We start from the raw sequence: 26606 nt of genomic DNA, 5'->3' as shown, positions 1-26606 counted from the left end.
ATGTGAGCGAGTGAGTGAGAAAGTGCCACCCTGCTGCACTGTGTGTAAGTCTGTGCAGAAACGTGCTGCTAACGTGTCTTCCCCTCTCTCTGCCTCTCTCCAAGGCGGGGAACACAGCCCTGCACCTGGCCTGCCAGAACAGCCACTCTCAGAGCGCACGCGTCCTCCTGCTGGGTGGTTCCCGCGCTGACCTCAAAAATAACGTGGGTGAACAGCTTCTCGAGCCTTCTCTCGTGTCACTTTGGAAGATAACCCCCACAGTGTGCTTGCATATTAACATCAAGAAGTTAAGATGTCAGAGTATTTGGGGCCTATCTCTAAATTATTCTTTTTTTTTTGTTTTTGCTAACTTTCTTAGGGGTCATTTTGAAGACGAGAAGAATTGAAAAACTTGGAAATATTACTCCTCCCATTTTTTTCAGTATGTGACTGTCTAGAATAGTGTAGGAAATCTGTAAATGTCTTCTTAAGGTCTCTGTGGCATCTGGGGCATATCTCCCACATGGGACTGTCATATATACAATGGTGCCACACAGCTCAGGGAGGTCCTGTAAGGCTCCACAGCTAGCGTCTTCAAAGGCAAGTCAATTGATGACTTAGGTGTCCTTGCGATGAGCTGAGGAGGCCTGCCTCCCTCGCAGACGCCTCTTCTCATATAAACCCTATGCCTTAGACACACTGGCAGGAAAATAACTGGCTTCTCCAAAAGATCATGGAAGATCTCCTTGCTTGGGGCAGTTTTATCAAATCCATCCTAAGGCTAGGCGCTGGCAGCTCATGCTTATAATCCTACCTATTCAGGAGGCTGAGATCTAAGGTTTATGGTTTGAAACCAGCCCGAGAAAGAAAGCCCATGAGACTCTTACCTACAATTAACTACCAAAAAGCTGGGAAGTAGAGCTATGGCTCAAATGGTAAAGCACCAGCCTTGAGTGAAGAGAAGCACAGGGACTGTGCCCAGACTCTGAGTTCAAGTCCCAGTACTGCCACCTAGCAGCTTTTTTTTTTGTTCTTTTATTTATTTATTTATTTTTATTTTATATATATATATTATTATCAAACTGAATTACAGAGAGGTTACAGTTTCATACATTAGGCATTGGGTACATTTCTTGTACTGTTTGTTACCTCATCCCTCACTCCCCCCTAAAAAAAAAGACAAACAACTACAAAAGTAATACTTGCAAAACTGTTTGGTGTAAATGAACTGAACCTAGCAGCTTTTACATGATATTTTTTTCTGTTATGTTCTGTATGCTGACTGTGCTCTCTGTCCGCAGGCAGGCGACACCTGTTTGCACATTGCTGCACGCTATAATCACTTGCCCATCATTCGGCTCCTCCTCAGTGCTTTCTGTTCTGTCCATGAAAAGAACCAGGTCAGTGCATGTGTCCTTGCCATCCCCACACACTCCGGCCCGCATGGCTGACCCACTGGCTCCAGTGCCCCTGCCTCCTCTGGGTCATTCCCTTGCACATCTCTACATGTGAATTTTGAGCACTTTCATGGATATCCTATGGGTGGGTTTTGTTAATAATGCGACTTAAAAAAAATCCAAAGGGAAGCATGTGGCTTGGTAAAGAAGCAAGGCAATTTGGAGTCCCTGGACTTCCTGGAGTCTGTTCACTGGGACGGTCAAAATTCAAGGACCAATTTCTGCTTGCAGCAGCTGGAAGATCTTATTTCTGAGACAACTGGAGCCACAATCCGTGTTTGTGCTATTGAAATGAAGCTGAGATGAAGTACAGTCAACCATGGAAATGTGCATGCTTTCCAGTTGTCATTTGGATAAAAGAAATCAGTTGTTAGGGTTTTTATTGATACCTAAATGGTGTGGTGTTTGCTTTTGCTGAGTTTGAGTACATAAATCTGAAATTAAAAAAATAGATGTGATTTATATAAAATATACCTTATAAGTCTCTGTATAAGACATTAATAACTACCCCCCCCCCCACACATACCTTATAAGAGTAATTGGAGGGGTTCCTCATACTTGCTTGATATATTTACTAGGTTGGTGCTCTCTCACTTGAGCCATGCCTCCAGTTGTGCTTTTTTACTGGTTACTTGAAAATGGAGCCTAGCAAACTTCTTTTTGCCCAGGTTAGCTTCTAATCACAATCTTTGGGCTGGGAATATGGCCTAGTGGCAAGAGTGCTTGCCTCCTACACATGAGCCTCTCTGTTCGATTCCCCAGCACCACATATATGGAAAACGGCCAGAAGGGGCGCTGTGGCTCAGGTGGCAGAGTGCTAGCCTTGAGCGGAAAGAAGCCAGGGATGGTGCTCAGGCCCTGAGTCCAAGGCCCAGGACTGGCCCCCAAAAAATAAATAAATAAAAAATCACAATCTTTGAGATCTCAGCCTCCTGAGTAGCTTGGATTATAGATGTGAGCCACTAGTGCCCAGGTTTATAGCAGTGAATTTTGACTCTGGATGCATATAAAAATCAATAGGGCAATTAAAAATTCCTGAATCTATTTTTCAACAAGTTAGGGAATACCATCTCCAAATCTGTCATATTGGTTTTATATTCATTTATATTGGTTTTATATTATATTTATATATAGCTAACTATGAAAACATCTTTTAAACACGGGGGAAATCCCTTCACTGTCTGACAATCAAGCAAAATTAACCTGTTTGAATTTGTGATCATAAACTTGTTAAAGGCAATGATTGAAGATGAGGAAGCAATGTTTATATTTTTGGTCTTGACTAAGCCAATTTAATTAGGATTCCCTGACTCTGAAATCTGCCTTTTACTTATTGAAAGATATTTTCGTGTGGCTTATGTATAAATGTCAAATAAAGAATATTTAACACTTCTCACATTTTACAGTTGGTCTGTAAGTTAGGATGCTTTTAAAAGTGACTATGATAGATACAATACTAACTTTATTTTTGAATACTAAGACAAAGTTATAATTCAGGATTTTCTTTATGCAGCTATTCACAAGTTTTTGTGGAACTATTATGTATGTGTGGTTGATAGTGGTGCTTTTTGCCAGCTTCTTAGAGAAAAGAATTGAGATAAAGGAGGTAATTTGTAAATTATGTGGCCATAAGACTTAAGGTAATTAAAGACAATATTATGTGGAAAAAAATTCCTGAATCTTATCTCAGTTCAAAAGAGCCAACACTTCTGGTCTAAGCAGTAGTGTTTTTTAAAAGCTCCCTGTCTGATATGCAGCCGTGAGGAAAAATCACTGAATTAATAAAATAGCTCAGTGTAGCTGAGTGTAGTAGCTCAAGACTAATTTTAGCTACTTAGGAGGCAGCGATCAGAGGATCAAGGTTCAAGGCCAGGCTGGGCAAAGAAAGCTCAAGAGATTCATTCTTGATCAGTAGCTGGGCACAGTGGTGCCAGACTATAATCCCATTGACAAAGGGTGGCACAAATAGGAAGGTTGCAGTCCAGGCTAGCCTGGGCATAAAGTGAGATCCTATCTTGAAAGTAACCAACGTAGAAAGGGATTGGCAGAATGGCTGAGTGCAGAGTAGCAGCTTAGCAAGCTTTGGGGCCTGAGTTCAAACCCCATTACTGTCAGAAAAGAAAGAAAAAGACCTAAACTCTGCCCATGCGCAGCCTCTCTAGTGGATTCTAGCTTACCTTGTTCTGCTTCCCTATCTCCGTACCCCATGCTGCTCAACCATGGCAGCTGATCACATAGTCACAGTCAACCAGGGGCCTTTAGAATCCTCAGTGCCCTGCTGGGCACCAGGGGCTCACACTTCTACATGTTAACTACTCAGGAGGCTGAGACCTGGAAGACTGCAGTTCAAAGACAGCCCAAGCCAAACATTCCAAGACACCCATCTCCAACTAACTAGCAAAAAACTGGGCTGGAGGTCTGGCTCCAGGGGTAGAGCACTAGCCACAGTGAGGCAAGCCAAATGAGTGTGAGGTCCCTGAATTCAACTCCTGAAAAAAAACTAAATACCCAGGCCAACTCACACTGCAGATCAATGGAACCAGGAAGGACCTTGGCATCTATTTTCTTTTAGAGCTGCCCAGTATTTTCTGTTACGCAGCCAAGATTGCATTCTTTTTTCTTCCATCACAGAACTACATGCTGCTGCAATGACAGAAACATGTTTGCTTCTCCTCAGAGATCCTTCCTATCAAGTAGTAAGGCTTTTTGCCTGATCACCGGGCTTGACACAGACTGGATTATTTCTCTTCTTCTGTATTTGTCTGGGTTTACATACATAGTTTTTGCTTGGGAAACAATAGCATTTATTTCAGAATTAGCCTACTAAGATGAAACGTGTGAGTTCTTCTTTCAGAGGTGATGGAAAACACTTTTAATATTATGGCAATTTACCTATGGGCCAAATGGTAAGAGACAGCAAACAGTTGGTTTTACATGAACACCGATTCTTGACAGCTCCATCAAAAGGGCCTAAGAGCGTACAGATGGGTGAAGTCCCAGAGGCCCCTATTGGCCCACACTGGTGGCTGAGGGTTGGGCTATTACCTTCAGTACTGAGGAATTATTCATCACAGCATCTGCTCAATCTCCATCTCAGAACCCATATGATTCTCTGACTTCTCGGGTCAGAGGCACAGGGACTTAAACTCCATTATCCTGCCTCTGACATGCTGAGCCCCACCATTCTCAGCAACCCAGCCAGGCACTCTTTGCCCTTGATTTATTCCAATTCTATGACTTCTGGACCCCCCAACTAGAAAAGAACATGACACATCCAGTTCTGTGATTTCTAGATAGCACCACACAATGATCTACCACAAGACCTTTGTGTCTGGTTTAGGAAAATCGTGGCTTTGGAGGGCCTAGACTGGGGGATGAAAAACAGAAACAGAAGCCCAGGGCAAGATGGGTTTAGAAGATGTTTTTCTGACTTTTTTTCAGGCTGGAGACACAGCCCTGCATGTTGCTGCTGCCCTAAATCACAAGAAGGTGGTGAAAATCTTACTGGAAGCTGGAGCAGATGGGACCATAGTGAACAATGTAAGTTGAGACGGGGGTGCTGGGGGTGCCTAATCCTCTGCAGATCCTGAGGCTCCAACAAGCTCCATTGAGGCCACAGCATTTGGGGCCCTCCGGGTGGACATGGTGGGGGGAACCCTAGCTCTAAGGGCCCCTTTTAGACAGCTAGCAGCAGTGAGCATAAACTGGCAGAAAAAGGAGGCTCAGGGAAGTGTAGGAAAGATGTATGATACCAAAAGTGAGTTCCAAGATAGGCACTGGTGGCTCACACCTCTAATCCTAGCTACTCAGGTGGCTGAGATCTGAGGACTGTGGTTTAAAGCCACCCTAACCAGGAAAGTCCATGAGACTCTGATCTCCAATTAATCACCAGAGAGCTTGAAGTGGAGCTATGGCTCATGTGGTAGAGTTCCAGCCTTGAATAAAAAGTTAAGGGAAAATACCCACGCCCTAAGTTCAAAACCTAGTACTGGTGTGCACACATGCACTACACACACACACACACACACACACACACACACACACACACACACACACACACAGTTTCAAACCCATGAAAGGAATGTGGTCTTCAGCAAAACGGCCTTGTGGCCATCAGGAGAATCATCGCAGAGCTTCAATGCCTTTCTCTCCCAGATCACCTCACATATTCCTTCCTTATCTCTTCACCTCCACTTCTCTGGTCTCACAGCAAGCACAGCCCAGCTATCCTCGCTCCTGGAGGCTGACCTTCAGTAAGGCCTGGGGTAGAGTGATTGTAGAATTTGGGGCTAGTGAAAGCTGGCCAAAGGCTTGTCTTCCTGCGTTCTAAGTCTAACTCCCTTCCCTCCTCTTGCCTTGTGATGATTGCTCTAGAACCTGCCCTGGATGGCTAGAACACCCTCCCACTCTTCTGAACCTCACTCTTATCCCCTCCTGGTTTTTGGCCACATCTTCTAGGAGCCTACATTATGGCTGTAGCCCTGCCTCATGACTTTCTTTACAACCTAAGACTGAGACTCTGGCCAGGCCTGATCTGCCCCTCCAGGTGTACTACCCCAGGGAAAACGCATCTCTAGGAGCACTGTATGATTCTTTGGATGTCTCCTCAGCAGAAATATACTTCCTTAACTCTCCTCGGTTTTACCTTCCCTTCTTTCTTTGTTCCAAGCATTCCTTGGTGGGCAGTGCCCCACGCCTTTGTTTGAGGCACAGCCCTTGTTGCTCTGTGGCTGGGAAGTGTCCGTCAGCATGCTCTGGGGCCGGGCTGAGGAGCAGGGCCATTGCGCGTGGCCTTGTATGGCTGAGTGCACTGGGTCACTGGCTGTGACTCCATGCAGAACTGCACACTCTTGAGGTCTCTTCTTCACCTGTCCTCCCTTGTGCCTTTCCTCAGGCAGGCCAGACCCCACTGGAGACTGCCCGCTACCACAACAATCCCGAAGTTGCTCTGCTCCTCACGAAAGCTCCCCAGGTAGGATTCCCTACTTTTCCTTTGTCAGATGGCACAGGCTGCAGTCACTGTGAGGCCACGGGTTGGCATCTAGTGAAGGCAACTGAAACTCAACAGGAAATCGATGGGCCTAGCAGCTGGGCAGTTGGAATGTAGACATGCATGTGGTTGTCCTAGATGAGACTTCAAGTCCTGCTTTTTAGACATGGCGTGATTTTTTCCTTTGGCCAGACAGGCACCACTAGCTTTCTGGACCCTAATGTCCACCTCCATAGCCTGGGATAAAGCTCCTAGTACAGCATTTGAGAGAGGTGGGGAGTGAGGGGCTGGGGCAGATTCCCTTCCTGAACAAGGATGATGCAGGAGGGAGGTACCTGTCTGGAGGAAGATGGGAGAAGGGACCATCCTAGTGAGGCCACCAGAGGCCAGAAGCTGAGGAGGGTTCTTTCCTTTTTAAATCAAATCATGCTATGTTGATCCTTATTCAAAAATAATGATGAATGTCATTTAAATAGAGGTTGACATCTCAGTATCAATAAAGACATTTAATGATACTTAAGCTACTTGTAATACCAACACCCTGAAGCATCTGCCTTTGTTGGCTCATTTTACCTTTCACAGACATTCTTTTCCTTCTATAAGTGGGATACCCCATTGTATCCTTCCTTTGATCTAACTGTAATAGGACAATGTTCTGCTGTCTCTATACACATGCAGTATAATGAAAGCATATTCCTTCTGTTGCTGTCGATTTTAAACCATTTCATTAATGTTGTGTGTGTGAAGATATAGATGTATATGTATATATGCATGCATATATAGGTATATGTTTATGAATGTATATATGCAGATATATATGTATATGTATACATATTTATTTATGAATGTTAGACATTTTGATTATTTCCAGTTTGGAGCTATTCTGTTACATGACAGCAGACACCAATCGGCTTGCTCACTGCTGGTGCACTCCCACTTGAGCTATACCTACAGCCTAGCTTTTTGTCGGTCAATTGGAGGATGAAGTCTCATGGACTTTTCTGCTCATGATGGCTTCATACATCAGTCCTCCAGATCTCAGCATCCTGAGCAGCGAGGATTACAAGTGTGAGGTACCAGCTGTCACTCTAGCTTTTTACAAAGGATCATCCACAGAATCACATCTGTGAATCTTGATTTTAACAAAGTGCTGGTCCCTCGTGGATCAAAAGTATAGGGTGTGGCTGGGCATAATCACTCACCTCTATGCTCCTACCTACTTAGAAAGCATAGATCAAGAGGAACATGGTTTGAGGTCAGCCTGGGAAAAAACTTAGTCAGATCCAATCTTATCCAATAGTTAGGTGCAATGGTGCTCATCTGTCAGCCATGTGAATGATTGAGCTTGGGAGGATTGTAGTTTAAATCCAGCCCAGGAAAAATTCTCAAGATCCCATTTCAACAGAAATAGATGGGTGTGCTGGTACATGCTTGCCGTCCTAGCTACTGTGGGAAATGTAAGCAAGAGGATCGATGACCTTTGTGAAAATGAGACTCTATCTCAAAAATAGCCAAGCAAGGGGCTGGGGATATAGCCTAGTGGCAAGAGTGCCTGCCTCGGATACACGAGGCCCTAGGTTCGATTCCCCAGCACCACATATACAGAAAAACGGCCAGAAGCGGCGCTGTGGCTCAAGTGGCGGAGTGCTAGCCTTGAGCGGGAAGAAGCCAGGGACAGTGCTCAGGCCCTGAGTCCAAGGCCCACGACTGGCCAAAAAAAAAAAAAAAAAAAAAATAGCCAAGCAAAAAATGCTGGAAATAGGGTTGAAGTGGTAGCATGGAGTTCAAGTCTTACTACTGAAAGACTTTTTTAAAAAAGTACAGGATGGGTGCTGGGAATATGGCCTAGTGGTAAAGTGCTTGCCTTGCATACATGGTTCCTCAGCACCACATATATAGAAAAAAAAAAAAAGCTGGAAGTGGTGCTGTGGCTCAAGTGGCAGAGTGCTAACCTTGAGCAAAAAGAAGCCAGGGACAGTGCTCAGGCCCTGAGTTCAAGCCCCAGGACTGGCAAAAAAAAAAAAAAAAAGTACAGGATGCTCTGTAAATGTCAGAATCCACTACATTTATCTGGTGTTTCAGCTTTGGACCACTTGATGGGCAGCCAGCTCCCCCCTTAGCCAACACAGAGACCAGAGAGTCTTATGTGGCTGCAGAACTCCCCAGGAACCTTAATCCATCTCTCATTGTTCTTCCCCATCCCAGGGAAAAGCTTTCCCAAAGGACTGCGTGGAGGGAATTGTTCAAGTGGTGGAGTGACTGTCTGTCAAGACCAGAGCCCTGAGTCCAAACCCTAGTTCTACAAAATACAGAAAAGTCTAAGGAAGTGACTTAAGTTTTGTTTATAGCCATGCTGAATGAATTGCAAATAAGTTGGGTGACATATTAAAATAAAGTTTATTTCACACAATTGTACGTCGCCCTTCTCCTCGGCACAAAAGAACTTGAGACCATGCATACTATTTTATGCATTCTGTTCTGTTATCTGCAGTTACACAGCCTTTCTTGTTTTGTCAGCAAAGAGAAGTCCATTCTTTTTTTCCTGAGTGGACCTTGAACTAAGGCCTTATCCACTTGCTTGGCTTTTTCTGCTTAAGGCTGGTGCTCTACCACTTGAGCAACACCTACTGGATTTTTGGTAGTTAATTGCAGATATGAATCTCTGATATCTGTCTGCCCCAGCTGGCTTCGAACCTCAGTCCTCTGCCCTCAGCCTCCAGAGTAGGTAGAATTACAGGCATGATCTACCACTTAGATGAATGTGGTATTAATAGCCCACAGAGGTACTAAGTGGGCACTTTTTTTTGTCCCGGTCCTCATGATTAGTTTTCTCTGGTTTCTGTGTGATGGAAAAGGTGAATGAAAGATGGTATGGTTCACTGAAATAGCTATGAACTAAGCAAAGTTATTTGGGCTGGCTAATAGCATGGTAAATGGAGGGAATTTTGCTGGTGGATTGTTTTGTGTTTGGATGACTTCGGACTGTTGCTTGTCATATTTGATTGATGTGGTTCACCAATGCTCTGAAAGAGAATCTCAGGCTGTTTTTAGTGCTGTGCCTATTCTAAGAGACCATCAACCAGGCAGACAATCAGAACAAGTCATTTACTTTTCTCAGAAAAGATTCCCCTGGAGTTTGAAGATAGCATTAGCAATGGCTTAGAGAAGTGATTGTCATGGTGGGATTGAACCCAGGGCTTTGAGCAGGCCATGCAAGTGTTCCTCCAGTGACCCAAACCCCGGTCGGGTTCCCAGACTTTTTTAGTCTACGATCTCTTTTACACTTTTAAATACTATGGGCCATTGCTTGAAGGTTTCACTAGTTCAAAGGTCCATATTCTGCTAAACATTCTCTTTCGATTGAGGGACTCTAAGGCAGGTAGGGAGGCACCTGGCAGTGACTAGGGGGCCCAATGTATGCCAGCCACCTACTGAATTCTGGTTCATTTCAACAACCCCTCGTCTTTACATTGGAGGAGATAGAGCACACAGAGTGGCCAAAATCACTAGGCTGAATGCTCGTTAGCCAGCTGCTTCTCAATTCCAACCTAGTCCATGCCAGTGCTAGGGCTTGAACTCAGGGACCAGGCGCTGTCCCTTAGCTTTTTCGCTCAAAGCTGGTCACACCTCCATTTGCGGCTTTTTTTGCTGGTTATTTGGAGATAAGATAACGTCTCATGGACTTTCCTGCCCAGACTGGCTTTGAACTGTGATCTTCAGATCTCAGTCTTCTCCTGAAGCTAGATGGATCTGCCTTATTCCCCTCCATCTCCATATACTTTTCTGGTTCCTTCTTACCTCTGCATGGTAAGGAGCAGATTATATGCTTCCTTTTGGAATTGATAAGTTATTAGTACAATGGCTCCTCCTGCTCCTCCTCCTCATCACCATCTTAGTGTCTAATCTTTTCAGGGTCAGGGACACTGGCTTCCCCATTTCTGCATCCCTGTTGTGCTCAGCCCAAGACCCAGGGAGCACAGCAGGTGCAGAGTTGCATGTTTATGTGAATGCTCCATTTCTCCCACCAGACTGGGCGTCCTTCCAGGTTGGTGCTGGGGCCCAGGGTGGATCTCCTCCCACGCTGCACACACCCTGGTCTGTAACCATGCTGTTTGCTTCCTTCAGGTCTTGCGTTTCAGTCGTGGGCGAAGCCTGAGGAAAAGGAGAGAGAGGCTCAAGGAAGAAAGGAGGGCTCAGTCGGTGCCAAGAGATGAGGTGGCACAAAGCAAGGTGTGGGGGTCCTCCTACCTGGCCCAGCTCACCTGTCTGCCACTCTCCCTGCATCCTCAGGGGCTTGCTGGTGGCTGCCACGCCTCCTTGGCTCTCCTCCCCCCTGGGGCTCTTTCTCCTTTTGGCTTCATGTCCTCTGTTCTTCCAAGACTCTTTCCAGATCTCGTATGTGTGTGTGTGTGTGTGTGTGTGTGTGTGTGTGAAGATGTGCCATGCTCCAGTCTCATGTCCCTGTGGCTTTTGTCCCTCTGCATGGGTGACATTGGACACTGTGCCTATAACTACATGGACACATTGTTCAAAAACGTGTGGTGTCCCACGTCACCTGGGGCCTTGTTTGAAATGCAGATTCCCAGGCTTTGCTTTACAACAGGTTAGAAACTCTGCAGGCTGTGTTGGAACAAGTCTTACAGGTGATTCTGATGAGAGTTTCTGGCCCAGGTTGCTTCCTCAGTTTCTCCTTAGAGAATGGAGCTGGCCCATGTGGTTCCTTTGTGCCAATCAGAAAAAGAAGCCTCAGGGCAGGCTAGCCCTGCACAAGGCATGGGCAAGTGGCTTCTGAGTGGATTTCAGTTCTCCTTGTCCATCCCCCTTAGTGAGGGGCCTGGGAGTGACCAGCTTCCTCGGCTGTCCTTGGCCATCCTGAAAGTCTCTGAGGGGATGATTAGCATAATACAGAAGCAACAGTTGGTACATAAAATATTATCACTGAGCACTTGCTTTTCTGTATGCCAGTCTAGAATCTTCTCATCAATTTCCAAGGCTAAGGCATTGTCACTCAGGTTGAGTTCCTATACACAAATTATATAAACTAAATTGTAGAAATTCTCACAAGGAACAGAAACATATATACACATCATTTTGAATGGTTCTCTCTGTCATATGGTTCCCATAACGAGTGGGGCTATATTCAATTGAAATAGAAAAGACCCCCAACTCTCTAATGCTGTTTTTGTATGGGATTGGTTTCTGGAGTTCTAGATAGAATTGATTTCATTAGGGATCCAACAAATTAAAAGCCAAATATTAAGACTAACAGGCAATGCTCCTGGTATCTGAAATTTACTGGCATGAACATTTCCCCTTCCCACATGGGGTGTTGCAGGCAGATGGCTTTGCCTTTCTGGTGACAGGCCCAGGTGAACAGGTTCTGGCCTTTCTTCCCTGTAGGGAAGTGTGTCCGCCGGGGACACTCCCAGCAGTGAACAGGCTGTTCTCCGAAAAGAAGAAGCCAGGGAAGATTTCCTGTCTGCCTCTCCTGAACCCAGAGCAAAGGATAACCAGAGGAGAAAGTCCAGAGCCAAGGTCAGGAGGCAGGTGACAGTGGCTATGTGGTGGCTGGAGAGGAGAGCTGGTGGGAGGTCCTGCTGTACATCCTGCTGTCCATCCTGCTAGCAGCGAAGGCTCCTTGAAACCTCACTGAAACAGCCAGAACGTAGCAAATGAAATCTCACAGCTGGATGTGGTGGCTCATGTCTGTAGTCCTAGCTACTCAGGAGGCTGAGATCTGAAGATCACAGTTCAAAGCCAGCCCAGGCACAAAAGTCCATGAGACTTTTATCTCCTATTAATCACCAAAAAGCCAGAAGTAGAGTCATGACTAAAGTGCTAGAGCACTAGCCTTGAGCACAAAAGCTCAGATACTATACCCAAGTCCTGAGTTCAAGCCCCAGAACCCCACCCCCACCTCTCTCTCTCACATGCACACACACACACACACACACACACACACACACACACGAACGAAGAAAAAAACTAAATCTAAGTTTGGACAGGGTAAATGGACCTATGTGTTTCTTTGGACATATGTTGCTCTGAGTTGAACACCATGGGACACAAGAAGATGAGGTTCTTTGCCAACAAGTGGGGGTGATAGGAGCCACTGGCTGCATGTCATTGTGGCGAGGCCGCAGGCTCAGGGATGTTTGTCTCTTCCCCCTACAGGTGTCCGCCTTGTCTGACCCCACCCCAGCAGCTGACCAACAGCCCGGACACCAGAGGAACTTGCACACCCATCATCACCCCAAAAAGAAGAGCAGGCATCGCGGTTCATCCCCACCACCACCTCATGAATTCAGAGCATACCAGCTGTACACCCTGTACCGGGGCAAGGATGGGAAAGTAATGCAGGTACTGGGGGCCTGCGGGAAATGGGCCTGAGAGGCTCCCCAGGGGGCTCCAGGGATGGATGGCCTGTCACCCATCCACTCCTGCCACTTGGGTGAAAAACTGATGGAGCTTTCTGCACTTATCTTTGGTAACAAAGCTCTGGAGGCCCCAGAGTGGACAGATGGGCAGCTTGAAGGCAGGGTCCATGTCTTTCCCTCTGCATGTTCTCAGTGCCTACCAGAGCTGAGCCATGGAACATTCCAGAGTCTGGATGAGTCTGTCTCCTCCCCTGCTCCCCATTTGTGGAAGAATGATGCAGGTGTGTGTGTGTGTGTGTGTGTGTGTGTGTGTGTGTGTGTGTGTGTGTGTGACTCCTTTATCTCCCGTGTGACTCCTTTATCTCCCGTGTAGGCTCCGATCGATGGGTGTCGCTGTGAACCACTCATCAACAAGCTGGAGAATCAGCTGGAGGCGACTGTGGAGGAGATAAAAGCAGAGCTGGGGGCAGTTCAGGACAAAATGAACACGAAGCTGGGCCAGATGGAGACGAAGACGCAGCACCAAGTAAGCACATGGCACGGCCCCTTGTAGCCAGTTGTTTTTGGAAGAAAATGAAATCAGAGGTGTTAGGACTGTGCTTGTTGCTCAGTGGGAAAGCACTTCCTGGCATGCACAAAGCACATAAAGAACATAAGCTTTTTGCATGTGCTGTGTGCCCCGAGGGGGTCTACGGCCTTGTTTATGGAATGCTGTTAAAGGGCACTTAGTTATAATGTTGAAGAATAGCTTTCTGGGGTGTAGTGGCACGCACCTGTATTCCCAGCAAAAGGATCAAGAATTTGAGGCCAAGATGGGCACTGGTGGCTCATGCCTGTAATCTTAGCTACTTATGAGGCTGAGATCTGAGGATTGTGGTTCAGAGCCAGCCCAGGCAGTAAAAAAGACCTGTGAAAGTCTTATCTCCAATTAACCTGAAAGTGGCGCTGTGGCTCACAGTGGTAGAGCACTAGCCTTGGGCTGAAGAGCTCAGGGACCAGAGCCCAGGACCTGAGTTCAAGCCCCATGACCACCACCACCAACCACCAAAAAGAGTTTGAGTCCAGCCTGGACTGTACCTTACCTCAAGAAAGAGGGCGGGGTGCAGGGGAGGGCTTAAATTGCTTTCTTTTTTGGTCAGTTGTGGGGCTTGAACTCTGGGCCTGGGCACTGTCCTTGAGCTCTTCAGCTCAAGGCTAGTGCTCTACCACTTGAGCCACAGCACCACTCCAGTTTTCTGGTGGTTAATTGTATGTAGATAAGAGTCTCATGAGCTTTCCTGCCTGGGCTGGCTTTGAACTGCGATCCTCAGATCTCCCCCGCTGAGTAGCTAGGATTATAGGCATGAGCCACCAGTGTCCAGCTTATATTGCTTTTGATTATACAGTGTTATAGTTCCATTTACAGAGTTGTTTTTTTTTCCAGTCGCAAGGCTTGAACTCAGGGCCTGAGCACTGTCCCTGAGCTTCTTTTGCTCAAGGCTAGCATTCTATCACTTGAGCCACAGCGCCACTTCCGGCTTTTTCTGTTTATGTGGTGCTGAGGAATCGAACCCAGGGCTTCATGCATGCTAGGAAAGCATCCTACTGCTAACCCACATTCCTAGCCTTACAGAGTATCTTTACAAAATAATGAAAATTAGAAAGTTAGCTGAACACAAGTGGCTCACACCTGTAATCTATAATTGCTGTTCAAAGCTAGCCTGGATAGGAAAAGGCTGTGAAGACTCTTATCTCCAATTAACCACCAAAAATCTGGAAGTGGATCTGTGGCTCAAATGCACAAGCATTGAACATAAAAGCTAAGGGACAGTTTCTGAGCCCTGAGGTAAATCCCCCCATACCAGCAAACACACACATACACCCATCCCCATCCCCATCCCCATCAGACACACACACACACACACACACACACACACACACACACACCCATCCATCCATATCAGCTAATTAGCTAGAGTGTGCCCAGGAAGGGCTAATGATTTGAATGTTAGATATTCCAAGGGCCTCTTTAGTATGAGGGAGGTAACAGCTTGTGTTCCACCTGGCAGGGACAGGCCTGGGCCCGGGTGATTCAGGTGCCTGCATCAGTCCACTGTACCCTGTGAACCAGCTCAGTGTACACCTGGCTCCTCTTGGAGCTCTTTGCTTCCAAAGGGTGAAGATGGGAGCGGGAAGAGCAGACCACACCTATAAAGCAGAAATAGAGTTCACAGACAAACCTGGGAACCAAAGGGATAAGGCAGAAAGCGTTCACACAGCTCCACAACGGGTATTTCTTTGTATATTTCTGAGCATCTCTGTGTGGAATGCCATTCATATCACTGACAGGAGAGGAACTTGACAGTGAGCCCTGCAGGCTGCCTTCTGCTAACAATATTGATTTTTCTTTCCCCTTTGGACATTGTCAAAGCAGTAAAAAAAAAAAAAAATTAGCCCAAGGAAGTGTTTAGGCCTCTGGAAAATGTCAGAATGGAGAGGTCACAAAAGGTACATGACTAAAAGGTGACCATCGGGGCTGGGGATATAGCCTAGTGGCAAGAGTGCCTGCCTCGGATACACGAGGCCCTAGGTTCAATTCCCCAGCACCACATATACAGAAAACGGCCAGAAGCGGCGCTGTGGCTCAAGTGGCAGAGTGCTAGCCTTGAGCGGGAAGAAGCCAGGGACAGTGCTCAGGCCCTGAGTCCAAGGCCCAGGACTGGCCAAAAAAAAAAAAAAGGTGACCATCACTTGTGCTCTAAAGCAATCCTTTAAATGCCTTCCACACCTTTCTACACACACTTTGACTCCTTTTGTCAAGCAGTGAAAGTACCCCTTCCCTGAAAAAGCTGGATGAAATGGAAGGTTCGGCTTGTCATAATTGCATGAGTGGGAAACAGTAAAGTGATTGTTCCTGTTGTTTTTTTTAATAGTCTTGAAACTCATGATTTAAGGCTTATAGTTCTTTTTAGCCTACAAGATCTGCATTTTCTCAAGTGGCATGTATTGATTCTGTATTCATTAAACTTGGTTTATTTTATTATTATTATTTTGCTGGTTCTGGGGATTGAATTCTGAGTCTGGGTGCTGTCCCTGACCTTTTGTGCTTAAGGCTAATGTCCAACCTCTTGAGCCGCAGCTCCACTTCTGGCCTTTTTTTTTTTTTTTTTTGTAGTTTGGTAGAGATAAGAGTCACAGACTTTCTTACCTGGACTGGCTTTGAATCTTGATCCTCACATCTCAGCCTCCTGAGTAGCTAGGATTATAGACCTAAGCCACTGGTGCCTGGCTACGTATATATGTATGTATGTCTTTATTATGCCAATACTGTGGCTTGAATTCAGGTCCTGGTTGCTAACCTATAGCATTTTTTGCTCATAGGCAATTACCATTTGAGACACATCTCTACTTCTGGATTTAATTAATTAATTAATTTGGCTAGTTAGCTGGATGTAAGCGTCTCATGGACTTTCCTTCCTGGGCTGGCTTCAAACTTTGAGCCGTGGACCTTAGCTACCTGAGTAGGATTGTAAGTGTATGCTACTGGTACCTGTCAGGACTTGTATCTTCTTGTTATTGTTGGGTTGTGGGGCTTGAACTTGGGGCCTGGGTATTGTCCCAGAGCTGGCACTCCAGCACTTTGAGCCACGGCATCACTTCCAGTTTTCTGGTGGCTAATTGGAGATAAGAATCTCACAGACTTTCCTGCCCAGACTGGCTTTGAACTGTAATCCTCAGATCTTAGCCTCTTGTTTTTTTTTTTTTTTTTTTTGCCAGTCCCTGAGCACTGTCCCTGGCTTTCTTTTTGCTCAAGGCTAGCACTCTACCTCTTGAGCCACAGCGCCCCTTCTGGCTTTTTCTATATATATGGTGCTGAGGAATCGAACCCAGGGCTTCATGTCTATGAGGTGAGCACTTTACCACTAGGCAATATTCCCAGCCCAGATCTTAGCCTCTTGAGGAGTACAGGCATGAGCCTATAATCAGTGCCTGTCTTAGGGCTTATATATTTTTAATTTTTTCTTTATTTTTTAATTAAATTTTATTGACAAGGTGATGTACAGAGGTGTTACAGTTACATAATAAGGTAGTGAGTACATTTGTCATATTTGTTATACCCTCCCTCATTTTTCTTTCCCTTCTCTAGTTCAGATAAGCATATATACAATATCCAAAATCATATACAATATACCAAAATCATATACAGTGACCACAGGGGGTATGCCAAGGAAATTCACCTAGTACATTAAACATAATGACAACAATACAATCCTCTTGTTTCTATCTCTTCGAGTTCATTTTGCTTAGTCTCCTCTTACATAATCTTATGTACGTAGCTGTTGAGCTATTGTGATCCTATGATAGATCCATCCTAGACCCTTTTATGTTTATTTAGTAATTGTTTGGTTTTAGAGACATGATGTAAAGTCGCTGACCAAAACATGTGGAAATACCATTTGAAAAGAAGTTTGATATTTTATAGACACGATCTCTACTGTTCTCTACCCCTCCCCCTAACAACCACATATCAGGGAGACCATGCGCCTTTGTTCTCTGTGTACTAGGCTTGTCTCACTCAACATTATTTGTTCAAGATCTGACCATTTCCCTGCAAATGCCATTCTTTTATCATTTCTAATCGCTATGTAGTATTCCATTGTGTATAGGTACCACATTTTTTTGGATCCATTCATCTGTGGAGGGGCATCTGGGTTGTTTCCATATTTTGGCTATTGTGAATTGTGCAGTGATAAACATGGATATACAGGTGTCTTTGTGGTATCCTGGATCCTGTTGTTCAGGATAGATGCCTAGGAGTGGTATGGCTGGGTCATAGGGTAGGTCTGCTGAGTTTTTTGAGGAACTGCCACACTGTTCTCCAGAGTGGTTATACTAGTTTACACTCCTACCAACAGTGGAGAAGGGTTCCTCTTTCCCCGCACCCCCTCCAGCATTTGTTGTTGGCTGAGTTCAGAGTATAGGCCATTCTAACTGGAGTGAGGTGGTATCTCAGGGTTGTTTTTATTTGCATTTCCTTTACTGCCAGGGATGTTGAACATTTCCTCATATGTTTCTTTACCATTTTTATTTCTTCTCCTATGAAAGTCTTTCTTTAGCTCCTTTGGGGCTTATATTTTTAAGATTTCAGATGTGGTAAAGAAAGAAAATTGACTTTCTGGAAATGTGCACAGGAATTCTGGAAAGCTAGAGCCCGAGGATCGCCATATGAAAACATGAATGAGCGGTTGAAATTTGCTTGCTTGCTTTGTGAGCCCTGCTTAGCCGGCCTTAGCTGGTGCATCTGAGGAGAGCTAGGGCTTCTTGTTACCCCATCCCAGCATGATCTCTTGAATCTCTCTCTCTGTGTTCTCTTGAATCTCAGCTGCGTGTTCTGGACAAGCTGATGGTTGAACGACTGTCGGCAGATAGGACAGAGTGCCTGAATCGCCTGCAACAGCACTCAGATGTGGAGAAGCACGAGGGAGAGAAACGCCAGGTACAGTCCAGGATCTACCAGCTCTTTACGTACAGTTTATTGAATGGCCACAAAGTGAAAAGATTGACACCCATCCCTAAAAACACAAATGCTGAGATTCCAAAAGGACACTTGCATTGTATAGTAAAACATAGTCAGTAGCAAAGACTGGTTCATGTTGGGTCTGTTACTGAATATGCTGGGGGAAGGGTCCTGGCTGCCAGAGTCACGTGTGTGGGAGGAAAGCTCATGAACCATTGCACCAGTGCAGAAGCAGCATGGTGGCTTGGTGTCTCCCTGTGACGATTGGTGTGGAATGACTCTCTGAGAGTGTGCCAGGAATTCAGGCCTGTAAGGAGCTTGGGGTGCTATGCTGGGCAGATATGGCTCTAAGTCACTTAGTGAGGGTAATAGAGGGCTCTAGGTCTGGGTGCTAAAATGTGGCTGGTGGATGAAGAGTCATCTATAACTTTTAGGTTTGTCAAAATGGCTATGTCAATTATCATAATTCACAGGTACACTAAAAAAATTGTTGTTGGTATGAGGTTTGAACTCAGGGCCTTATGCATGATAGCTAGGCACACTACAATTTGGGCTATGCCTCTGCCTTTTTGCTTAGTTATTTTTCTGGTAGGGTCCTGCACTTTTGCCTGGGGCCAGACTGAACCATAGCTCTTTTGTCTGTGCCTACCATCATCTTACCTCTGCATCCTGCTTCACTGGAATGGCAGACATACCCTACCATGTATAGCTTATATTGGTTGAGATGGGGTCTTACTACCTTCTTGCCTGGGCTCCTCCTGATCTTCATTTGAGTAGCTGGGATTGCAGGTATGAATCACCATGCTCAGCACTAAAAGTTTATTTTTTATGTTTTAATTTATAAGCCACTTATCAAATTCATCTTTCTCTTCTGTATACTAATGATTTATTTTTTGTAGATGTCCTTGGTGGATGAATTAAAAACCTGGTGCATGTTAAAGATTCAGAATCTGGAACTGAAGCTTTCTGGAGATTCTAGGACCTCCAGGGCTAAATCCACACCGTCCACCTGCGACTCCTCCACAGGTAACCCAATGCTGACAGAACCCCTGTGTCCACAGGTCATGAAACTTTCCCACCCCTCGGTATGTTCTCTGCTGATGCAAAGGCAGCACACATGATAGCGCCATGGAAACACTGGGCAAAGACCATGGCTTACTTACACCTACATATTTTAAATCCCATATGGTGCCTCGAACTCTGGCTTCTCCCCCCTCAGCCTCCCTCATTATGAGGGTACAGGCATGTGCCATCAGTTCCTTGCACAACAATTCTTTTTTTTTTTTTTTCTTTTCTTTTTTTTTGGCCAGTCCTGGGCCTTGGACTCAGGGCCTGAGCACTGTCCCTGGCTTCTTCCCGCTCAAGGCTAGCACTCTGCCACTTGAGCCACAGCGCCGCTTCTGGCCGTTTTCTGTATATGTGGTGCTGGGGAATCGAACCTAGGGCCTCGTATATCCGAGGCAGGCACTCTTGCCACTAGGCTATATCCCCAGCCCGCACAACAATTCTTCATTTACAAAAGTGTATTTTGAGAGTCTGGAAATATGGCTCATAATTAGAGTGCTTGCCTAGTATTCAAGGCTCTGGATTCAATCCCTAGCACCATCAAGAACCAACCTAATGGGGCTGGGGATATAGCCTAGTGGCAAGAGTGCCTGCCTCGGATACACGAGGCCCTAGGTTCGATTCCCCAGCACCACATATACAGAAAACGGCCAGAAGCGGCGCTGTGGCTCAAGTGGCAGAGTGCTAGCCTTGAGCGGGAAGAAGCCAGGGACAGTGCTCAGGCCCTGAGTCCAAGGCCCAGGACTGGCAAAAAAAAAAAAAAAAAAAAATTGGGGCTGGGGATATAGCCTAGTGGCAAGAGTGCCTGCCTCGGATACACGAGGCCCTAGGTTCGATTCCCCAGCACCACATATACAGAAAACGGCCAGAAGCGGCGCTGTGGCTCAAGTGGCAGAGTGCTAGCCTTGAGCGGGAAGAAGCCAGGGACAGTGCTCAGGCCCTGAGTCCAAGGCCCAGGACTGGCAAAAAAAAAAAAATTGGGGCTGGGGATATAGCCTAGTGGCAAGAGTGCCTGCCTCGGATACACGAGGCCCTAGGTTCGATTCCCCAGCACCACATATACAGAAAACGGCCAGAAGCGGCGCTGTGGCTCAAGTGGCAGAGTGCTAGCCTTGAGCGGGAAGAAGCCAGGACAGTGCTCAGGCCCTGAGTCCAAGGCCCACGACTGGCCAAAAAAAAAAAAAAAAAAAAAAAAAAAAAAAAAAAAAAGAACCAACCTAATAAAAACCAAGACATATTTGAATGAAGGAGTAAGAGAATTGTTGATTAGCATTAACGGTGCTTCAGGTGCCGTATTGTTGGGTACAGAGCTGACCCCAAGGACAAGGGATGATAAATGACTGTGGGTCTTCTCTGCAGGGCACTCTTTGTGCTCTTTCCCTCTTCAAAGGCCTTCAGCCTTTGTCCAGTTGTAAAAAACCTCTTTAAGTGGTAATTCAAGCACTGAACTTGCCTCAGGCACTAGCTACAGTAAGGGTCAAGGTGAGCACTACATAGACCCCCTAGTGATTTCACTGAGGATAACTGAGCATTCAGAGCCTGGCAATTGCTCCTTACAAGGGGACTTGTTTCATGTGACCAGAGCCATGTCCAGAACTATAGTCTTTTATCTGTTGACACATTAGGGAATACCCTGATCAAGTTTTTCTTGGTAGAAATGGTCTCAGAGGTTATTGTGGCCCTGTGATGGGAATGAAATCACCTTTCCAAACTGGAGTCTGTGTTAAGAAACTGGTATACTTGCTGGGGCAGCTAGTGGCTCCCACCTGCTGTAATCTTTGGTATGCAGGAGGGAGGGAGGGAGGGAGGGAGGGAGGGAGGGAGGGAGGGAGAGAGGAAGTAGGAATCAAAGAAAACTGAACTAGTGTATTTGGGTACTCATTCACCTGGTCAGTGCCCTTCTGCTTGGACATACTTGGTGAGCTGCCATTAGGAAATGGGCCTGGGGCCTTCTGGGGTACACTAAGACAGGCTGAAGGAAAAATAAGTACCTTTTCTCAGCTTATAAAAGAATCCTTGAGAGTCCTCCCAAGTCAGAATGATAGTTTTGGGATGAAAAGGTGAAAAAGGCCGTGGAGAAGTTGTGTGGTAGGTTGTGATGGAAAAGGCCAGTACTACTACTCCACTGCTACGTGGCCTGTAAGCATGGGTGTCTCTGATGTTTGCTTTCCTTTGAAACAGGAATGGACCCATCAGTGGCGACTGCAGGTCCTGCGGTGATCTCGGACAGCCCCTCCCAGGTAGTCAGGCCCAAGGAAAAGGCCCTCAACTACACTGCTACCCAGAGACTCCAGCAAGAGCTGTCTTCCTCGGACTGTACAGGCTCCCGGCTGAGGAATGTCAAGGTCCAGACTGGCCTGCCACCCTCCAGTGAGGCAGCTAAAGGGGACCATCAGGCTGGGCCCTGTGTCAACAGAGGCACTCAGACCAAGAAGTCTGGGAAAAGTGGGCAGAGCAGGCATCGAGGCCAGCAGCCAGCAGGCAGCGGCATCTGTGGGCCAGCGCTGCCAGCCGCAGGTGGCGAGCAGACCGTCCCTCACGTTCGAGATGCAGCTCAAGCACTGGAGCTCACCCAATATTTCTTTGAGGCTGTGTCTTCCCAGATGGAAAAGTGGTATGAAAGGAAGATTGAAGAAGCACGAAGCCAAGCCAATCAGAAAGCCCAGCAAGACAAGGCCACACTGAAGGAACACATTAAAAGCCTCGAAGAGGAACTTGCTAAATTGAGGAGTAAGGTGCAGAAGGAAAACTAAGACCTGGGAAGAAAACAAAAGAAGATTCTTAACAATTTTTGGGTTCTGCAACTGCCAAATAGCTATATCCAGGGAATTGCTTATTGTATGCAGATTTTGCCTTTTAAGAAAACCCACCAATTTCTAAAATATGCCAGGCACCTGCTTCTTATGCCGGAACGTCATTACTGTGTCAACAATGAAGCTGAATCCAGGGGAAGCTTGCTTAGTTTCAGATTTCGTTAGAAGCTGTAAGCCTCAAGGCAAGTTCATCTGAACTTCAAAAGCTCAGATTAAGCAAGTCATGCTAAGGAAACATGTGATGTGTAAGCCTAGATCCTAAACTTTCAGGATATGTAAAAGAAGTCAAAAGCAGGGCCGGGTGCTGGTGGCTCATCTCTATTGTCCTAGCTCCTCAGAAGGCTGAGACCTGAGGATTGATGTTCAAAGCCAGCCCTGGCAGGAAAATCTGTGAGACTTTTTAATCTCCAGTTAACCACCAGAAAACTGGAAGTGGTGCTGTGGCTCAAAGTGGTAGAGCACTAGCCTTGAGCCAAAGAGCTCAGGGACAGAGCCCAGACCCCCAAGTTCAAGCCCCACGACTGACGAAAAAAATAAACACACCTGACTGCTTTGTGTCCTGAAGTAGACATTCATTTACATTTATATACCTGCTGTGCCTAGACAAGAATGTCTTTCTGTACCAGAGCTGCAACTCTGAGATGTGCCCACCCATTGTTCTCCAAATTGTAATTCTCTAAATGCTGATGCTCCCTCCAGAAGAAGTATACCTGATGCTGATAGAAAAGAGATGTTCATGATGCCCCAAGAGCCAGTATATCCTAAACTTTAAGAAAAGTCAGTTTTATTATAATGAATAATCAGCTACCAGCAATGTTTGTGCATAATGAGCCAGAATGAGAAAAGTTCCAGTCTTTCGATTGTGATTTCTGCATTTCAGCCACATGATTATAGTTAATCACAGTGAGCAGATTTAACAGAAGAAAAAAAATCATGTAACAACTGCCTGGACCTTCAACATATTCAACACATTATTGAATGGAAGCACCTTTGTTTTCTAAATTTCCTGAATGTATTTTGTTTTAAATAGAGTCATTCTCTGAATAACCTCAAAGGCTTTTGACTGTTTTGTAGTGATGAAATCCAGATAATTGGATTACTCCATTTATACTCTGCTGTTAAGACACGTGAAAAGACTTTACTACCTGATGAAATAGAAGTTCAGAAACCAAGTTATAACAGTAGCTTAGTGATGCTGACATTTTGGATTTAATTATCGCCCCAAATCTCATCCTCTGGAATGTGGGGTTTAGCCAGCTCCACAAATGTCTATGTATGAATAGAAACCCCAATTCTGTTTCTACAAACTGTTGTCTATAATTGTGAATAAATGCTGCTCGTTGAGCCAAAGAGAAAATACTGACTTGCTGATATATGGGAACCCTAGAAAAGCAGGCTGTTCAGCTCCTCTGTGAAGCTCACAGTTGTGGGTTTCAGTAACAATCCATGAACATAGACATCTTCAGAAAGCATTGCAGATGCATGGCAGGCTAACCTTAGTGTTTGTTACCTTGCCTTGCTCCTGCCCCTGGGCCATTTTCATCTCTGTGGACTGTTCTCGCTTCCCACTCCTAATGCACACACAAGCCTGGAAAGCTAGTGGGTACCTTTTCTTCTATACTTATTGTCACCAAGGAATCACCCACTTCCATTACTTCTGTTATTTGGGGGCCAGTCTACTACTAAAAAAAAAAAATCCAAGACATCTAGCGAATTGCGCTCCAAGTAGGAGTTATTTTCATTCATCAAAATACTTCCTGTTACCTCAAAGGATCCTGAGAAATGCTGAAAAATAGTTGTAACTGGCCCAGCAAGTCTAGACCACAGAGTGCCAAGTATGGACCTCTTATCTAAGGCGGCAGCAGCTTACCACTGTGAACTGGGTGTTTTGGGGGGGATCAAAAGGGAAGAGACTAGGGAAGAACAAGAAAGGGCAAATGTACTCATGAAGAACTCTGCTTGGATTTTATCTCTTGGTTCTGTTATGAAAATCAAGTAAGGCAGAAAATAGAATAATGTCAGCCTGTTAACTCCACACTTAAGTGGGGTTTTAATTTGTTCTTTCTTTTTTTTTTTTTTTTCCCAGAGTCTCATTCCATAGCTCAGGCTAAGCTCAAACTTGTGATCTTCCTGCCTCTGCCTGGGATTACAGGCATGTACCACCATATCTGGTTTTGCAACAGTGTTTTATTTTCAATAGCTGTATTGTCCGGTTTTTGTTCCTTCACATTGTGAAAACCAACTACTGGCTTGGTGTGTGTTTTCTCTTGTTGCATGCTGAAATAAGCAAATGCCCCAGCTGGCCTTTCCAAAGAGGGAGAACTGTCAAGAGTACAGCTGTGTTATAACATGTTTCAACCAAGGCTAGAAACTTGCAGTCGATGTGGGGAAAAGGGATGGAAAACTGAAAATTTGTACATTATTCGTGTTTTTTTTTTTAAAATGTTAATACATTATTTCACTGAGTATAATACCCGGGATACACTGAAAATGTTATCTCACCTTTGATTTTGGAGTTTGAAATAAAGGAAGTGATGTTTGTATCTTCTATTCTGAGTTAAATGTTGGCATACCTAAGAAGCATGTTGACTGTTTAATATTTGTATCACCTTGAATCTGTGTCTCTCCAAGCATTAAAACTTTCTCACCACTGTCTGGCTTCAACTACTCATTTAAAAGATGGAAAGTGTGACTACTTTGCTTAGCCCCCTTTTCTTTGTTGGTCATGGAGCTTGAACTCAGGGCCTGTGCGCTGTTCCCTGAGTTCTTTTGCTCAAGGACAGCCACCAATGCCCAGCTTGGCCCCTATTTCCAGCTGCCAAGGTTGACTACATTCTACTCTGTCTGACAGAACACCTGGCTCACCCTGGCTGGTACAATTTAGAGATAACACATCTGCTTTAAAGCTGAGGTCAGGGGTCCAGCATCAGAGTACAACCACTGGATTATGGCAAGGTTCCTGGTGAGACCTTAGCTGTTTGACCACTTGGAAAGTGCTGGAAAATGAGGAGCAAGAAACCTCAGCTGTACAGCCAAGTCTTGGGCAAGCCAAGATTACACACACACACACACACACACACACACACACACACACACACACACAGTTAAAGTACATCTGCAGATGCTAAGACAATTAAACATAACTTAAAGATTCTAATGAGTAAAACTTTTGTTTTTATTTGTAAAATAAATTTGTAAAATTTATTTGCAGCAATCACAGTGTAATTTCTTGCTGGGTGCCAGTGGCTTATGCCTGTAATCCTAGCTACTCAGGAGGCTGAGATCTGAGGATTGCAGTTTGAAGCCAGCCCAGGCAGAAAAGTCTCCCTGAGACTCTTCCCTCCAATTAACCACTCAAAAACCGGAAGTGGCTTAAGTGGTAGAACACTACTAGCCTTGAGCACAAAGAGGCTCAGGGACAGCGCCCAGGTCGACTCCAAGCCCCACAGCCAACCAACCCTCCCCTCCCCCCCCCAAAAAATCTATGTACTTATGTATCTAATAATTTCTTTTTTTCCTTTTTTTTTGGCCAGTCCTGGGCCTTGGACTCAGGGCCTGAGCACCGTCCCTGGCTTCTTCCCGCTCAAGGCTAGCACTCTGCCACCTGAGCCACAGCGCCCCTTCTGGCCGTTTTCCATATATGTGGTGCTGGGGAATCGAACTGAGAGCTTCATGTGTAGGAGGCAAGCACTCTTGCCACTAGGCCATATTCCCAGCCCCATCTAATAATTTCTTAAAAGTCTGGCAAGTGGAGACATAGCCCTAGTGATTTCTAGTATGGCAGATTCGTTTGTGCTGATCCCCTTTGGACCTTACCCTATACATAATCCCATCTTGGGGCCAATGGGCTGCTCCCTGCTTTTACTAGCATTTTTCCCCAGCTGTTCTAACAGGGACAACTCAAATAAGTTGGGGTCTCTGCCCATACAAGAAAGGCTGTGGTATAACTGTTGTGATACAAACAGCATAGAATATATTCCACCACCATCTACAGTTATTACAAGCACATCTCTAGCAATACTAGTCTAGTGAATTTTAAACTCAAAATGATGCATATTTTAATTTAGTGCCTAGTACTAAGGAGCTAGACAGTCTACTATTTGAACCCTGTTCCCCTAGGCCTTTTTGCTTGTTACTTTTCAAACAGGATCTCAAGTTTATGCCCAGGCCAGTCAGATCATGCTTCTCCTATTTCTTGTCTACCTGGGACAATAGTGTGAACCACCATTTATTTGTCAGATGTGTTCATATTCATCAAAATCTGGCTTTCTGTTGGTTGAGATGTGGTCTTGGGGCTGGCCTGGAACTACAGTCCTCATTTCTACCTACCAATGTGTGAGCCACCAGCATCCAGCCAAAAATTTTTTAAATAAAAAAATAATTGGTTTATTATATAGTTCACACGCACAAAATCAAACATTCAAACAA

The 26606-nt window shown here is 45.4% G+C and overlaps 1 protein-coding gene across 1 annotated transcript in view; it reads left to right on the top strand.

Annotated features, from left to right (window-relative positions):
* Ankrd6 (ankyrin repeat domain 6) overlaps positions 1 to 22558 on the top strand; it is a 152582-nt gene extending 130024 nt beyond the window's left edge. Inside the window, exons 6-16 of the mRNA XM_048353843.1 lie at positions 105 to 203; positions 1281 to 1379; positions 4878 to 4976; positions 6331 to 6408; positions 10552 to 10656; positions 11827 to 11961; positions 12601 to 12786; positions 13177 to 13329; positions 18166 to 18279; positions 19200 to 19326; positions 21547 to 22558. Of these exons, the coding sequence (XP_048209800.1) occupies positions 105 to 203; positions 1281 to 1379; positions 4878 to 4976; positions 6331 to 6408; positions 10552 to 10656; positions 11827 to 11961; positions 12601 to 12786; positions 13177 to 13329; positions 18166 to 18279; positions 19200 to 19326; positions 21547 to 22118 (1767 nt within the window). The 3' untranslated portion in view covers positions 22119 to 22558. The remainder of the gene's footprint in view (positions 1 to 104; positions 204 to 1280; positions 1380 to 4877; positions 4977 to 6330; positions 6409 to 10551; positions 10657 to 11826; positions 11962 to 12600; positions 12787 to 13176; positions 13330 to 18165; positions 18280 to 19199; positions 19327 to 21546) is intronic.
* Positions 22559 to 26606: the final 4048 nt, after the last annotated feature.

This window comes from Perognathus longimembris, chromosome 9, assembly GCF_023159225.1.
Source record: "Perognathus longimembris pacificus isolate PPM17 chromosome 9, ASM2315922v1, whole genome shotgun sequence".
Lineage (NCBI taxonomy): Eukaryota > Metazoa > Chordata > Mammalia > Rodentia > Heteromyidae > Perognathus > Perognathus longimembris.
Note: the sequence above shows the minus strand (reverse complement) of the source record. Positions and strands in the feature narration are given on the sequence as shown.